The 17,945-nt window shown below is 42.0% G+C and overlaps 1 protein-coding gene across 6 annotated transcripts in view; it reads right to left on the minus strand.

The window, feature by feature from the left end:
- The window catches only part of mboat2b (membrane bound O-acyltransferase domain containing 2b), a 125,521-nt gene extending 107,844 nt beyond the window's left edge, over positions 1-17,677 (minus strand). For 2 of the 6 annotated variants that reach the window (XM_078213186.1, XM_078213185.1), the window contains exon 1: positions 17,525-17,665. Coding sequence is in view for 2 of the 6 variants with exons in the window: in XM_078213180.1 (XP_078069306.1) it covers positions 17,525-17,605 (81 nt within the window). In the remaining 4 variants the exon portion in view is untranslated. Of the gene's footprint in view, positions 1-1,776; positions 1,865-2,609; positions 2,637-17,524 lie in introns of those variants that run through there. The other 4 variants (XM_078213184.1, XM_078213180.1, XM_078213181.1 and 1 more) reach the window with 4 other exon arrangements.
- Between the last annotated feature and the right edge of the window lie 268 nt (positions 17,678-17,945).

Raw genomic sequence — 17,945 nt, forward strand, 5'->3', positions numbered from 1 at the left:
TTGCTCCTTCACTGAGCTCACCAGGTCAAATTCCTTCAAGGTTCCTCCCTTCCATATCCTTAGTTTTGCTCTCATCTTCGCCCCAAAATCGATCTCCTGTTCCCAACTAAATTGCTTACCATCCAACTTTCTTTCCTCAACCACGTTAGCTGATTAAAAGTGCTTCTCTTCAAATCTGCCATCACCACCACAAAAAAACCTTTCCAACCTTACAAAATGTCCCATCTTGAATCTCTTCTGTCATCTCTCAAACACTGATCCTCCTCAGCTACACAGGCTTGCAGAAAAATCAGGAATGGTGCCAGGCAGGAGACAAAGTGGTCCCACACAAGCACCTGTCCTTTAAGGGGCAGCATGGTGGCATAGTGGCTAGCACTGCTGCCTCACAGCACCAGGGACATGGGTTCAATTCTGGCCTCAGGTCACTGTGTGGAGTTTCCACTTTCTTCCCTTGTCTGCGTGGGTTTCCTCCAGGTGCCTCCTACAATCCAAAGATGTGCGGGTTAGGTTAATTGGCCCCTAGTGTCAGGGGGATTAGCAGGGTAAATGAGGGTTATGGGAATAGGGCCTGGGTAGGATTGTGGTTGGTACAAACTCGATGGGCTGAATGGCCTCCCTCAGTACTGTAAGGATGCGAAGGCAGCTGCATATATAGCATGAACCAGATTGCACACAGAAATCAGAGATCACTGCTCTCCATGTGCCTAGCTCCCTTTCACTGTTCAGTATTCGAATCCAACCAGTTTTCTTTCCCTGGCAGTATCAAAACACAGTTATCAAAATCACAAATTATATTCCATATAACTGACATTGGTAAACTATTACTCCTCATCCTGTGACCTGGTTGGCAGCCTTTAGATGTTTGACCAGGTTAACCAGCTCTGATGGCATTCCACCAGCTGGGTGACACCGCACTCACCTAGTTCCATTCTTTTCTATCCAGTTGTAGCCAGATAATTACCTGCAATCACTTCTGTGTAGTTATCTATGGTGTTCAAGGATTTATCTTTGGTCCCAGCTCCATGTATTGGGGCTTTTGCAGACTGAAAGTACATGTACAACACACATTGCACCCATTTCAGCGAAAAAAAAGAGATAGCCATTCGTTGGTTCATTCCTCAGGACAATGCCTTGACCAAAGTAAAGATGCCTGGCTTAAGTTTTTAAACAATACTCGGCAGCTAATGGTCAGTTACCATTAACTGCAGCATCCTCCATGGCAACACCTTTACCAGAGTCCAGTACTCCTTTCTCTTAACAGTATAATAGTTGCATCTCCTGACAATCGGTCAATTGTCCTGGTGAATGCAAGACAATTTTCAGCAATACTCCCTCAAGTTCTGCACTAACAACTATTTGGATATTCAAATTACAAATACATACTAATATCCACCACACAATTCCAAAACAAAACATTGAAACAAGAGATATGAGGAGGTAAAAATTCTGGTCAATTCAAATTCCAACTTGTAGTGGCGAGAGATGTTACCTTCAATGTAGCATTTTTCAATGCTCCAATTTGAAATCTGGAGTATTTCACTTTTACTAGAGCATTAAAGAACATGCAGGGCATGTCCACATCAAATAAACTCCCAATAAACATAGGTAGATTGAAAATCATTTTGGACCAGTGCTTCACATCTCAAGAAGAAATGCCTGGCTTGGCATTCGGTTTTAAAAGTTAGAACTATTATCTGAAATGCAGCAAATTGACAACATTTCATCAACTAGTAAACATCCTTTTAGAGAATGACCATGGGCCACACATGCACACACCTTTTTATAAGCAATGCTCTTGCACCTGCAGTTTGTTCATTTCTGAAATGGGTCTTTAGATGTGCATATCCACAACATTATACTTGTTATTTTCTTCAAAAAAAAGACAAGGAGTTCATTTAGTGAAGTAAATCACAGGGCAAACTAATCAGCAAAGCAAAAGTTATTTTACAATAAGCAAACAATTCACCACAAACATGTTTCCCATAAGCATCATTCCTAATGAGTGCTTATTTTGATTCTTGAAATGGAAAATGTTTGGATAAATGCAATGCAAACTAAATTTCTGTACATCCTATAGACAGCTACAAATTCAACATTTCCTCTTTGCAAACAACGATACCTGCTCCAGCTAGTTTTAAATACACACAGGAGTAATAGTATTTTATGTCAGCAAGTTTATTCAGATGCATTACCTAGTTTACTGTGGTATCTCTTTTCATACCAAATAAACAAACAAACTCAAATTAACTTAGGGCAACATATTCTGACAACTGAGAAGAACATTTGGCGTGATCTCATTTGGGTAGGCTTCAGGAAGGCAGATAGATGCATTATGATCAGGAAAATACATAAAGTGAAAGATGCTTTAAATCCAGCTACAAATAGAAAAACAAACGTGAGCTGAAGCAGGATTTTCAAAAAGTATGCTTATTAAAAATCTTTATGTGTTAGCATTCCAATTTATCTCAAGGTGGAGATTTATATGTCCAATTGGAATATAGCATAGGCAGCTGTAATTGTTAGACAAGCAACAAGATTATGTTTCTTCCTTCCCCTTCATAAAAAAAAGTCTGCAGTCACTTTCAAATAGCTTATGACATCACTCACACAGTTGCATGCATTTCTTCCTATGACTGTCTCTAATCAATTTTTGTTGCCTGTGCTCTTGTTCTTCCCATATGGTTTTCCTTCTTTAAATGGTGTTCTCTGCATTTCACCATCTCTTTCCAGTTTCCCCTTTCTGTACATCTTTTTCCTAATCATTCTCTTTAACGATGAAGTCATGCACAATGGCAGAAAGCCCATAAAGCCAGGGGTGGATCCCTGAGATAGTAAACTGCTTGGCAACCACAGGAAGGGTGGGGCATTGATCCAGAGAAAGGTTCCAGGAACCTAATCAACAAATCATTACTGGTGGTTAATACAAACTAAAGAAAGACCCGAGACCATAACAGTGCAACCATTTTATCGCCCATGTTGCATGTATTAATTCAGAGAATATAGTCTCACTGTTCCCAATTACCTTCTTGCTAATGCTGCTCTCAACTTTTTATTCCTTCTGTTTCACAATAAAACTTCAATTATATAGAATTCCACGAAAATTAGCAGTGTCCTCCCCATCTCAGCTGCTTAAGTCTGATCTTAACTCAACTCCTTAATAAGCTGGATGGGTCATTAGTTCAAATATAAACAAGTACAATTGTCAGGAGGGCCAGAAATAATGCAAAGGGAAGAACTGAGGGAGTTAAAAAGGAGACAACTTACATAACGCCTTTAACATAATGAAGTACCCCAAGATGCTTCACAGGTGCATTAAGAAAATATTATATATGGGAGATATTAGGTTAGATGACCAGAAAATCTTGGTTAAACAATTAGGATTCAAGGAATGTCTCAGGAACAGGAAGGTAGGGAGGCAGAGAGAGGGAATTCCAGAGTTTGTGGCCGAGGCACCAATGATGTAGAATTATAATCTGGAATGTACGAGGCACCAGATATGAGGGTTATGGGTCTGGAAGAGATTAGTTTTTTTAAAAATCCATTTGTGGGACATGGGCATCACTGGCTGGCCAGCATTTATTGCCCATCCCGAGTTGCCCTTGAGAAGTTGGTGGTGAGCTGCCTTCTTGAATCGCTGCAGTCCATGTTCTGTGGGTTGAACCATAATGCCGTTAGGGAGGGAATTCCAGGATTTTGACAGCAACTGCGAAGGAACGCAGATACATTTCCAAGTCAGGTGAGTGGCTTGGAGGGGAACTTGTAGGTGGTGGTGTTCCCATTTATCTGCTGCCCTTGTCCTTCGAGATGGGTTTGGAAGGTACTGCTTAAGGATCTTTGGCGAATTGCTGCAGTGCATCTTGTAGATAGTACCACTGCTGTTACTGAAACATCAGTGGTGGAGGGAGTGGTTGTTTGTAGATGTGATGCCAAGCGGACTGCTTCGTCCTGGATGGTGTCAAGCTTCTTGAGTGTTGTTGGAGCTGCACCCATCTAGGCAGGTGGGGAATATTCCATCACACTCCTGACTTGTGCCTTGTAGGTAGTGGATAGGCTCTGGGGAGTCAGGAGGCGAGTTACTCACCACAGTATTCCTAGACTCTGACCTTCTCTTGTAGCCATTGTGTTTGTGGTGAGTCCAGTTCAGTTTTTGATCAATGGTAACCAAGGTTGTTGATGGTGGGGGATCCAGTGATGGTTACACCATTGAATGTTAAGGGGCAGTGGTTAAAATGTCTCTTATTGGTGATGGTCATTGCCTGGCATATGTGTGGTGCAAATGTTGTTTGCCACGTCAGCCCAAGCCTGGATATTGTCACATTTGAACATGGACTGCTTTAGTATCCGAGTCGTCACGAATGGTGCTGAACCTTGTGCAATCATTGGCGAACATCTCCACTTCTGACCTTATGATGAGGAAGGTCACTGATGAAGCAACTGAAGATTGTTGGACCTAGGACACTACCCTGAGGGACTCCTGCAGAGATGTCATGGACTTGAGATGACTGATCCTCCACAACCACTTTCCTATGTACCAGGTATGACTCCAGCCAGTGGAGAGTTTGCCCCGATATCCATTGATTCCAGTTTCGCTAGGGCTCCTTAATGCCACACTCAGTCGAATGTGGCCTTGATGTCAAGGGCTGTCACTCTCACCTCATCTCCTTTGTCCATGATTGAATCAAGGCTGTAAAGAAGTCAGGAGCCAAGTGATTCTGGCAAAACCCCCCAAACTGGGGGTCACTGAGCAGGTGTTGCTTGATAGCACTGTTGATGACCTCTTCCATCACTTTACAGATGATTGAGAGTAGACTGATTGGACAGTAATTGGCCAGGTTGGATTTGTCCTGCTTGGTATGTAAAGGACATAGCTGGGCAATTTTCCACATTGTTGAGTAGATGCCAGTCTTGTAACTGTCGTGGAAGAGCTTGCCTAGGGGAGCAGCAAGTTCTGGAGCACAAGTCTTCAATACTATTGCTGGAGTGTTATCAGGGCCCATTGCCTTTGCAGTATCTAGTACCTCCAACCATTTCTTGATATCATGGAGTGAATCGAATTGACTGGACACTGGCATCTGAGATGCTGGGGACCACTGGAGGAGGCCAAGATGGATCATCCACTCAGCACTTTTGACTGAAGATTGCTGTGAATACTTCAGCCTTATCTTTTGCACTGATGTGCTGGGCTCCTCCATCACGGAGGATGGGAATATTTGTGAAGCCTCACCCTCCAGCGAGTGGTTTAATTGCCCACCACCATACTCGACTGGATGTGGAAGGACTGCAGAGCTTGTATCCGATCCATTGTTTGTGGGATCGCTTAGCTCTGTCTATCACTTGCTGTTCAGCATGCAAGTAGTCCTGTTTGGTAGCTTCACCAGGTTGACACCTCATTTTTAGGTATGCCTGATGCTGCTCCTGGCATGCCCTCCTGCACTCTCCATTGAACCAGGGTTGATCCCCTGGCTTGCTGGTAATGGTTGAATGGGGGATATGCCAGCTCATGAGGTTGCAAGTTGTGCTGGAGTACAATTCTGCTGCTGTTGGTGGGTCACAGCACCCCATGGATGCCCAGTCTCAAGCTGCTGGTCGGTTCAAAGGCTGTCCCCTTTAGCACGGTGATAGTGCCATACAACACAATGGAGGAGGTTATTCTCAATGTGAAAGCAAGACTTTGTCTCCACAAGGACTGTGCGGTGGACACTTACCAATACTGTCATGGACAGATGCACCTGCAGCTGGCAGGTTGGTAAGGATGAGGTTATCAAGGATGATGTTATTTCCTCTTGTTGGTTCCTTCACCATCTGCTGCAAACCCAGCCTAGCAGTTATGTCCTTTAGGAGCCGACCAGCTCGATCAGTGGTGGATTCCCCATCATAAGGTCAGAAGTGGAGATGTTCGCCAATGATTGCACAAGGTTCAGCACCATTCGTGACGACTCAGATACTAAAGCACTCTTGGTGGTGGACATTGAAATCTCCCACCCAGAGCACATTGTTGCACCCTTGCCACTCAGTGCTTCCTCCAAGTGTTATTCAACATGGAGGAATACTGATTCATCAGCTGAAGGAGGACGGTACATGGTAACCAGCAAGAGGCTTCCTTGCCCATATTTAACCTGAAGCCATGAGACTTCATGGGGTCCAGAGTCAATGTTAAGGACTCCCAGGACAACTCCCTCGCGACTGTATACCACTGTGCTACCACCTCTGCTGGGTCTATCCTGCCGGTGGGACAGGACATATCCAGGGATGGTAATGATGGTGTCTGGGGTGTTATCTGTAAGGTACGATTCCGTGAGAATGACTGTGTTGGGCTGTTGCTTGACTAGTCTGTGAGATAGCTCTCCCAATTTTGGCACTAGCCCCCAGATGTTAATAAGGAGAACTTTGCAGGGTTGACAGGGCCATTTGGTTTGCCGTTGTCTTTTCCAGTGCCTAGGTCAATGCTGGGTGATACGTCCAGTTTCATTTCTTTGTTGAGATTTTGTAGCGATTAATACAAGCAAGTGGTTTGCTAGGCCATTTCAGAGGGCAGATGAGAGTCAACCACATTGCTGTGGCTCACATATAGGGCAGACCAGGTAAGGACAGCAGATTTTCTTCCCTAAAAGGACATTAGTGAACCAGATGCGTTTTTCTGACAAACAACAACAGTTTCATGGTCATCAGCAGACTTTTAATTCCAGATTTTATTGAATTCAAATTCCACCAGCTGCCGTGGCAGGATTCAAGCCAGAGACCCCAGAACAATATCTGGGTTTCTGGATTAATAGTCGAGCGACAATGCCACTTGGCCATCGCCTCCCCGACACAGGCAAGGCCATGGAAAGATTTGAAAACAAGGTGTTGATTGGGGAAAACAGAGGAAAGTGGACTTTCTGTATAGGCCACAGAAATTTGGATGCTCAAGGTTACAAAAGGAAAAAAAAATGTATGGGACCAGCCCAGACTGCATTGGAACCATTGAATCTAGGAGGCGATTAAAGAATGGATTAGAGTTTCAATCGCAGAGGAGCTGAGATAGGGGCAAAGTCATTGAGCTGGAATCAGGCAGTCTTAGTGACAGCATGAAAATAAAACTCATCACAAAAATCAACTACGATACTAAAATTGCAAACTGACTGGCTTAATCCCAGGGAGGGGGATGGTGTCAGTACCAGGGAACAAAAAAAAATGGCTTCAGTCTTTCCAATACTTAAATAGAACAAATTACTGCTCAATGTGAAGCAACACCGTGCATAGTTTAGAATCATACATACCAAGTTGTTAAAAATATAAATGTCCTCTATATAAGAGCTAGCAACAAAGGTTACCATATTGCACAAGTTTCTTTTGACCTGAAATATATGTACCAATCTATAAACATGTTGCATCAACAATTAACATTTAATTAGCCCAAGAACCATGCTATTGAGCAATTGCAACTCAAACAAGAAGCCAGGTTAATTTGAAGTTCATATCATGTAAATTTACTATTTTAGCACCAAAAAAGAATTTTTAAAATAAAGTCTAATTTTAAGCACAAGGAGGTTGCAAATTCAGGGGAGCGGACATCTGTCATGTAGCAAGCAGTACATTGTGACTTCTCAGCCACGTAGAGGTCAACTAAAAGGGAGGGAGGAAAGACTTCTTGCAGTGCAAGGTTCAACTACTTGGCATGCTAAGTGCTATTCCCTATTGAACACCTTTTTAAAAAAACGATCTCACAAATTAATTTTCGGTTAAACTGTAACTTGGGAACACAGCAGATACGCAAAACTAGTTTACTCAAACACAAATTATAGCTCACCTCCCAATTCAATTAAAGTTTTTATTTGTGAAGTTAAACAAGCATTTATAATACACAAAAACAGGTGGAGTTCAAACACGTACTTATGAAATAAGATTGTTAAACATTGCAAAACCTCCCAATGAAGCTTTCACTTTCCTCAGATTTGTTCAGAAAGGAAGACCAAATTAAACATTTTTTCAGGCTGTTGTTTTGCTGATCCCTGATACACTATTGACCTTTATTATACCATTATCCACCAACAGCTTACTACAAATAGGGTGGAAAAAAATCATTTACTGTTTCTACTTCTGGTAGTTCGGTCAAGTTGTTTGTGCAAAGAGACCAATTGTATTGTAAGCCACACAACGGTGAATGTGGTGCTGCCTTTACCTAGTCAGGAATTGAGAAATTAAGAAATCTGTGCGCTTTCTTTGGAATGGAAGATGTGACAACGTGTACATTTTAGTCTCACCTTTTTAAAAAAGTGTTAAAAATGTTGCTTTTAGCTATTCTAAAAGGCCGCGTGTAAGACAGCGAGAGCTGTAGGGCCAAATTTTCCCCTCTGATCGGAACCTCAAATAGGCACATTCCCCACAGGGCTGAATTCATTAGTAAACCTTGTGGCTCAACGAAGCCTTCATAATGAGATTCCATCTCTCAACTATGTCAACAAAGCAGCTCAACAACTAGTCAGACATCTGCTTTGCCAGATGGCCTCATCATGAATAACTTGGGAGGTATAAAATCACAGCCCTGCCTACATCCAGTTTGGTCCTCCTGACACGTGCTTGCTCAGCATTAGTAGAGCAAACTCTGCCTGTAATCCAGAGGAGAATCAATTGTATTGATATATTTGTTATATTTAAATAAAATTGAGTTTAAAAATTTGTTTTCTCAATGAGATAGCTTCCTGCACTTGTAAAGTGTTATAATATTCACACATTTCAATATTTACATTACCTCATTCAACTGTGCTCCACTCACATAGGTTGCTATATTATGACAACAACTTGTATTTATACAGCATCTTTAACATAATAAAGTGCTCCTAGGCATTGCAAAATGAGGTTTGACACCAAACCACATGGTGATATTAGGGCTGATGAAAAAACTACTTGTAACCAAGTCATGTCTTCAAAAGACAAATAAAGTGTTTCAAGAAGAAAATTCCCAAATTTAGGACCTTGGCAGCTGAAGGCACAGCCTTCATGGTATGGTAATTAAAAAAGGATGACATGCAGATCATGTTTGTGTAGCAAGGACATAGGAGTCTGAAAACAAGGTTCATTTTAAATTCGAGGTGTTGCTTAACCAGAAACTAAATATATGTCAGTGAACACAGAGGCAATGGGTGAGCAAGACTTGAGAGATTAGTTAATAGGTAGCAGAGTTTTAAAGGAGCACAAATTGAGGGTAGAACATGGGAGACCTATTAGAAGTGCTCTCGAATAGACAAGTCTAGAGGTCAAAAGGTCCAGATGAGGGTTTCGGTGGCAACTAAACCGAGGCAGAGAATGTCAATTGTAACTTGCAAAAATTATTTAATTTTAATATTGAAAATATCTAACCTACCAATCTAGAAATAAAATTATTTTAGTTTCAAAGACTCCAAGAATGATGGAGGAAAACAAACCTAGTAAAAACTTGGCAGTTTTATCACCTTTCCAAGTTCAAACTAGATCCATCACTGAAAATGCACCCAGCTACTTGCAGTACAACTGCTGGATATCTGATGCGTTACGATATGTTCATTCTATGCTGCACTCTCAACATCTTGTTCTCACAATGTGAAGGACCTTTTAAAAGGTTTGATTTTCACAGAAATAAAACAAAAGAAAACTTCTGTAATTTGGTCCAGTTAAGTTTCTGCTCAATGGTAACCACCTGGTTCAGTATGAGAAGTTGCAAATGGGACTGAACACTGTTCAATCAGTGAACATATCTGCTTCTGACCTTATGGAAGGGAGGTCATTGATAAAACAGCTAAAGTTGGTTGGGCCAAGGTCACTACCCTGAGAAAGTTATGCAGCCATGTCCTGGATGGCCTCCAACAACCACATCAATCTTCCTTTGTGCTAGGTATGACTCGAACCAGTAGTGAGCTTCACCTCATTGGGAGACTCGAGACAAAGCCAGAAGGTGGAGTTGCTTTCTGGATTATAATGAGCTGGGTAGTTTCAGGCATGACTCCAGCAGGAGTGCTATAATTCTTATATCACCAGAAGGTAGCAAAAAGTAGTAGTTTTGAAAGGAATAGATGCAGGAAGTGTGTGCGCACGTGGCTACACTTTAACCCTCAAATCAAATGGTATTAATTCAAAAAACTCAGGATAGTGCACGAGTGAACACCAAATAAGACTAGGTACATTCTCACTCATTATAGCCACCCAAGTGAATACCTAATTAAACATTTACTATGCAACCATATCTACAAAAACTAGCTACTCCTCAAGGGCACAAATTGTAACCAAAATCAAAAGTACCCCAGTAAATGCGACTACATTAAGAAATTAGAAAGGCTCAAGGAAAATTAACAGTATTGTAGAAATAAGGTCTTTTATAAAAAAAACGACAGGATGAAACAAGTAATTCAAAATTAAAATGTATTTGCTGCAGACCATGGATAGGGATCGCCCTGTGAAAACCACAAAACAATGGATGTATAAATCCAAAATCTATTATTTTCCTTTCTCTCCTTACATATTGGGAACAAGAGTGGATGATGGTGAATGCCATATATGGAGACAAATTACATCAAATAAATGTTATTTTTAAATTACAGTACATCTAGTATGCATTGACTATGGTGTTTTAAGCACAACTTAACTAGGTTTTGCACAATATCTATCATCCAACAAATGCAGCCGACACAAAATGCAACTGACATTCCAGATTAGCACCTGAAAGGTCAAACTGAGAATCCCCCCCGCCCGCAACAACTGTTGGTGCTTTGCCATCAACATGATTGACATGAAATAAAAGAATAAAACATAGGCTCTTGACAATTATGGTGCCGGAGTTTGGAGAGATTCCTAGATGAAACAATGTTACATTAACCAAAGAGAATGCATAAACTACAAGAACCCTACTTCGCAACCCAAGTGAATTGATTGCCACTGTTACTCTCAGAACCCCTACAGTACAGAAGTACGCCATTCGCCCCATCAAGCCTGTACCAACAATCCCATCCAGGCCCTATTCCCATAACCTTCATATATGCTGCTAAGCCCCCAATACTAGGGTCAATTTAACATGGCCAGTCAACCTAACTCGCACATCTTTGGACTGTGGGAGAAAACCGGAGCACCTGGAGGAAACCCCCACAGACACAGGGTGAACATGTAAACACCACACAGATAGTGACCCAAGCCAGGAATCAAACCCAGGTCCCTGGCACTGCAAGGCAGTGGTGCTAACCACTGTGCTGCCCAAGGATAAAACAGTGAAACATAGAAATTAAGATTTTTTTTTCCTGCATTTATTCAGGTTTTACCAAGTATTTCCTTTTCTGTTCACTTCTTTAGGGAGGAAATCTAATGTGTTTCATACCAATGAATTAGTCTAAAAGTAGTCAATTTTGAGTTCATCCTTCACTGTCAAAGACGACCATGACTAATTAGAAATCATTAAGTTACAGGCATTTGAAGATGACTAACCAATCCAATTTGAAAACATGCATTGTTGTTACAGAAGAGGCTCTTGAAATTCTGGACATGCAAAGCTCGCTAATTGAGTTGGTTCATGCTATTCATAGAAATGGCACTTTTGCTGATGGGACCACACCATCTAGAGCAATCCTGTACAAGGTTCCCCCTTGTCTCAAGGCGACATTGAAACCCTTCAGAGACACATTCAGGGTGTCCCCAAAGAACTTTCTGGCCTGCAAGTGAGCATTGCTTTTCAATTATCGTCATAGAAAAGCTTTCTTTAGCAAACACTTGTATTCTAGCAACATATCCTGTGGACAGCTAATTTTATGTAAAAACTAAATGGCAACCAAAATGTTGGTTTCAAAAAGAAAAATGAAAACAACCTAACCTGGAATGTAAAAAAAAATTGCAAGGGCTTTCACAAATAAATAAGCAGGGTAGCTAAAATAAGACAATGCCTTGGGGCAAACAGATGGCATGGGGAATAAGGAAATACAAATATTGTGTCTGTCCTCACAGTCAAAGACAGAAATTCCTTACCAGAAACAAAGGCAATCAAGATTAAGGAGGTACTTAATATCAGCAGAGAAAAATGAGCGCCTTGTGGGACTAAAAGCAAACAAATCCCTAGGAGCTAATGGGCTACATAGTTGGGTTCTAAAAGAGGTAGATTGGTTAACAGGCAGGAAGCAGAGAATCAGGATAAAGGAGAATTCAAGTTGACAGAGTGTAACAAGGTACCACAAAGAGTCAATAAGGCCTTGAGTTAGAAGTCAAGAATAACAAAGTTAAGTGGAAATGTAAGCTGTGAGGGGACAAAGAAGCCGCAAAAAAGATTAAATGAATGGGCAAAAAGGTGGTAAATGGAGCATGAGCTGGGGAGGTGTGAGGTTGTTCACTTGGCAGCAAGAATGGAAAAAGATTTTTTTTTACAAAAATGCAAATGCTCAGACAGACTGGAGTGTACTTGTACAAGGAACACAGTTAGCAAACAGGTATAGCAAGCAATTAGCAAGACATCTAGTAATTTGGTCTTTATTGCAAAAGGACTGGCATTCAAGAACAAGGAAGCTTTTCTACAACTGTATTGAGCTTGAGAGATCACACCTGGAGCACTGTGTAGCTTTGGTCTCCATATTTAAAGGAAAGATATATTTTCCCTGGAGGCTAGGCCAGTATTGCTCATCCCCAACTGCCTTTGAGAAGATGATGAGCTGTCTTCGTGAACCACTGCAGTCCACATGGAGGAGGCACAAAGTACTGTTAGGGAGGGAGTTCTATTTGCCACTTGTCAGCCTACGCATGGATATTGTCTAGGTCTTGCTGCATATGGACAGTCCGATACCTACACTGCCACACCAATGGTGAACATCAGTTCACTGATGATTGCGCATCACCACTTCTGACCTAATATTGGAAGGTCATTGATGAAGTAGCCAAAGATGGTCGAGCTTAGGACACTACCCCAAGGAACTCTTGCAATGTTCTGGAACTGAGATGATTGGCCTCCAACAACCATCTTCCTTGGTGTTGACCTCAACCAGTGGAGATTACCATAGACTCCAGCTTTGCTAGGGTTCCTTGATTGCACACCCAGTCAAATGCTGCCTTGATGTCAAGACAATTACTGTCACCTCTGGAGTTCAGCTCCTTTGTCTATATTTGAGTCAAGGCTGTAATGAGGTCAGGAGCCAAGTGGCTTTGATAGAACCCAAACTGAACATCAGTGAACAGGTTATTACCACACGAGTGCTCCAATATAGGTACAGTAAGACTATGAAAGGATGGCAAATTTCCTTCCCTAAAAAGGCATTAGTGAATGGGTTGGTTTTATGACAATGGTTTCATGGTCATCATTAGACTTTTAATTTCAGATTTATTGTTGAATAAAGTTCACCACCTGCTGTAGTGGGATTTGAACCTGGGTCGCAGAGCAGTATCAAGCTGTAACTTGATTTTGTGTCTCTGTGCCCTGTTTGAGAGCACATTTCCACTCCATCTGACGAAGGAGCAGCGCTCCGAAAGCTAATGGTATTTGCTACCAAATAAACCTGTTGGACTTTAACCTGGTGTTGTTAAAACTCTTATTAATCCAATGGCAGTACCAAAACACCACCACCTCCCCGGAGGCTGACTAAATTGGGCCTCTACAGCAGAGTTTAGAACAAGAACATGATCACATTGAAACATAGCTGAAGGGATTTGAAGTAGGCTCTTACCCTGGAACATTTATAAAACAAGGGTTCCAGTGTGAGATGAGAGGTTAATCATTTACAACTATGAGAAATTATTTCATTTGAGGGTTGGAATTCTCCAACCTAGAGGGTTGCAGATGTTCAGAGTACATTCAAGGTTGAGATCGAAGTCAAGGGATATGGGAGCAGGCAGGAAATTGGATCAACCATGATTGAGTTAAATGATGGAGCAGGATCAAGGGGCTAGTGTCTACTGCTGCCCCTTTTTCTTATGGTCTTATAAAAACTAAAGGTTTCTGCCACCCATAAAACAATACCCCATCACAAACTACTGCCACCCTGTAAAGAGGGGAAAACACAGTATTTTTCTGTTCAGTGACTGGCTTACAAAGTGGAAAGTGCAATCATACGTTGAATAAAAATTTGTGGTTCATTGTGTGATTTGAAAGCTCAAACCAAAATTAGAGGTTACTGCGTTCCCACTTACACCTCCTGTCGACCCATCTTTTGTTTCTTTACTTGGCTCGTCACCATCTCCTTTTGTCTTGCACCAATCTTTTTGTCATTGCCTTCCACCCGATCAGAGACCTCACTTTTTGTTCCCACCCTTTCCTTACTTCTATATTTATTTCAAATCAGTTAAGTCTCCAACTTCTTCCTGTTCATATTAGGTCATTACCCTGAATGTTTCAATCTCCACAAACGTACCTGACCATTTCCTATTATTCCACAGTACTTTAGTTTCTGTATTCAGCTTCAATACCTTGATAGTCATGCACACTACATACAAATGGGCCAATAAATAGCTACCATCTCCTAAAACAGACCACAAAAATGTTTAAAAATCTAATACATGCATATGGGAGTAGAGTTCCACAAGCTGGAAACAAAAATTGAATTAGAAGTGAGCATAAATTCAGTTATGTCAATAATCATCTTGCAATACCCATACAGCCTATTTCACTTTAGGAGTAAAAATTACATCTTATTACCTCCAAAAAAATTAATTATAAACCAAGTTAGAAAGAACAGCGCAGGTAGAATCAGAGAGTAAACCAATATTTCATTCTTCAGAGTGTAACCCAAGTCACTCGAGTTAGCTCATCTGCCACAGATAACTATCATGTGCTATTTTTCCTTTCTCCTTCCACCTCAATTTCTGAGGATGCCACATAATATTTTGATTAATTCTTCCTCAGTTGGATAAATTTAAGTCAATTTCTCCACTCTAGATTGCAAATAGAAATTTCCTTCCCTTCTGCATCAATCTTCACACTTTTTAATGTTTCATTGCCTATTTTGTCTTTCAGCTGACCCATTGAACACAGCAAAAAGTTTCACAACACCAGGTTAAAGTCCAACAGGTTTATTTGGTAGCAAAAGCCACGCGCTTTCGGAGCGCTGCTCCTTCATCAGGCAAGTGGAAGTTCTGTTCACAAACAGGGCATATACAGAACTCCCACTTACCTGATGAAGGGGCAGCGCTCCAAAAGCTCGTGGCTTTTGCTACCAAATAAACCTGTTGGACTTTAACCTGGTGTTGTGAAACTTCTTACTGTGTTTACCCCAGTCCAACGCCAGCATCTCCACACCATTGAACATAAGCATTGTCTGCTTGTTCAGATGGACATATAAACATACTTACATATAAAAACATATTTCCACCTCCTTATCTCTAGACCCACAACCCTGAGATAACATCTAATTCTGGCCTCTGAGTATCCCCGATTTTCACTTCTGGGAACCATACCTTCAGGAGCCTGAATGCTAAGCTCTGGAATTCCCACTCTCTCTCCTCTCCCCGCCCCCGCAATCGCTCCACCTCTTGATCTTTCTTTCCTCCTTTGCAATATCTCTCAAAAAAGGTACACCTTTGCATCTATCCAATTTTACTGTACATGACCAGTTTTGCTTTATAATGCTCCTGCAACATGCCTTGGGATGTTCTATTATGTTAAAGGCACTATATAACTACAAACTGTTGTTGCTAAACACTCGCTCCCTTTCCCATCAGCACACTGTGGCCAATGTTTTGCAGCACGTTTCAAACACACCACCTCTACCACCTAGAAAGATGAGTGCAGCAGGCTCATGGGAACACCATCACCTCCAGTCACACACCAATCCAATTTGGAAATACTTCACCATTCCTTTGCTGTCACTGGTTCATAAACCTGGAACACTCTGCCTGATACCACTAAAGGTAAACCTTCACTATGATTCTACGACCTGGAACTGCTGCAGTTCCAGGTCAGTCACCACAACCTTCTCAAAGGCAATATAAAGGAGACAACAGATGTGATCTTGTGAGTAATGCTCATACCCCTTCACTACAATGTGCTGGTAATGAATAGAAGTTTACTTAGCCCCACCCCTGGTGAAAATTTGCTATATTGGATGGCCATTTGATCAAAAACATATTACTGCCAACGTGAAAGCTAATTTTAAAATAAAAGTTCTACTGAGTTTAAAAAAGGTGTGCTACTTGGGTTACAATTGTTTCCATTTTACATGTGTCACATTTGATTCCATTTCAATCAGAATATCACACACAGTTACAAGTGTGATAGAAGTTGTTTCTATTATTGAATCTTACCCCCCAAAATAGCAAAATTAAAACACTGTGGGATGGGGACAGAGGTCAGCAATGGAGGAAAGAGACATGTCAAGAATAGTTAAACTTGTAAGAGACATTCTTCCTAATTTAAATCACAGTTTGTCACTTTGCAAAATATATTAACACCCAATATGTATACCGAAAGGTGCAACAGTAAATATTACAAAACACTACTGGCTCTTTAGGCACAAGGCCAATCTAGTGGTGGGGAAAAACTAAGCCACACCTACACTTGGAATGCTTGATACCAATTCTGAGTGGAGAGGAGGGATTAAAAAGTTAGTCACACAACCTTCCAGCAGCTTCATATCATTACCATCCAAGCTGTCTTGGACATGTGGACATGCGCAAATAAAATGTTAAAAGTACATTATCTTCTATTAATCCAATGTTGGTTAATATGCATAGTTGTAGGAGATCTCTCACACACACACAAAGTTTCATGGAAGCTGGGGGAAAAAACGTCTAGTATTTCACAATGGACTAGCAAACAGTCGTTTAGTTGAACATGCACCATTATTTTACAACCTTTTGATATGAACACTCATCCAACCTAATAGATTGGCTAATAAACCCGAACACTTTACGAACGTCACCTTTCCTGAAGCTTTTTTACCAACGAGTTTAGTAGCCAGGAAGTATAAAAAGTTATCCTGTGAACTATTTTACATCGGGCAGATTATTCTGACGGGGGGTGGGGGGTGTGCGTGGAGAAAGAGAGAGAGATAACTCTCATTGCAAAGAAACAGAAGAAGATTACACAAAACAAAGCGGTGGGACTAGTACAGAAAGAACAAGGACGGGAGCAAATACTTAATAACTTGCGAGGCGATTTCCATGTCGTTGCAGACAGCTTGAACGACTCTGAGGAACATTGAAGCTAAACAATCGGAGGGGGGAGGAACACGAGTTTGACAAAAACGTTTAGAAAACAGGGATTTGTTTGTTTTAAAACAAAAACCGTCAATAATTGTTGTGTGGCGGCCTTGAACTGGTCAATAAATTAAAAACAAAATCTTCCACCCTCACAGAGAGGAGGGGGGGGGGTTGTCTAAGGCATCAGCTAGTCTTTATTTGGGGCATTTAATCCTGTAGGAGACACCAATGCTGTGAGATATTTGAGACTGGGTGTTTCACAGCCCTGCCAAAGGGGGGTGGGGGGGATGTAAATATTCCAGCAGCCGGGCCGGGTCGTCCCCCTCCCCCCTCCCCGGGGGGGACAAGCTGGGGCCGAGGGCGAAGATGTCAGTTAGCTGCACAAATTCAAACTTTTAAACATGGCGGCACATACCTGATCGACGGAGAGGTTGATAGCCTGGCTGAGGGGCAGCAGGAGAGTGGAGCCGGTGTTGCCGCTGCCACTCGAAGCCATGTTGAACAGGGAGACGCTGCCGACTCACAGCCATAACAACAGGGCGCCCCCCTTTGCCCCGCCCCCCCTCCCCGCACCGCGGCCAATCACACACCCCGCCTCCCCACCCTGCTGCCCCCATTGGTCCGCGCCGCCTGGCAGAGGCGGGGCCCCCGCCGCAGAATCCCGCCTCCCCATTGGCCAACCGCGCTGTCGCTCACGCGGCTATTCTCAGCACCTGGGGATATTTCTGGGCATCCGGGATTGAATGAATGAAAAGAAGTAGGTGGGCATTGCATGGCATTTGGAGGGCCCTGGCACAAGCTGCAGCCGTGCTCTGATCAAAATGATTTCAGCCCTT

Source organism: Mustelus asterias, chromosome 5, assembly GCF_964213995.1.
Source record: "Mustelus asterias chromosome 5, sMusAst1.hap1.1, whole genome shotgun sequence".
In the NCBI taxonomy this organism is placed as follows: Eukaryota; Metazoa; Chordata; class Chondrichthyes; order Carcharhiniformes; family Triakidae; genus Mustelus; species Mustelus asterias.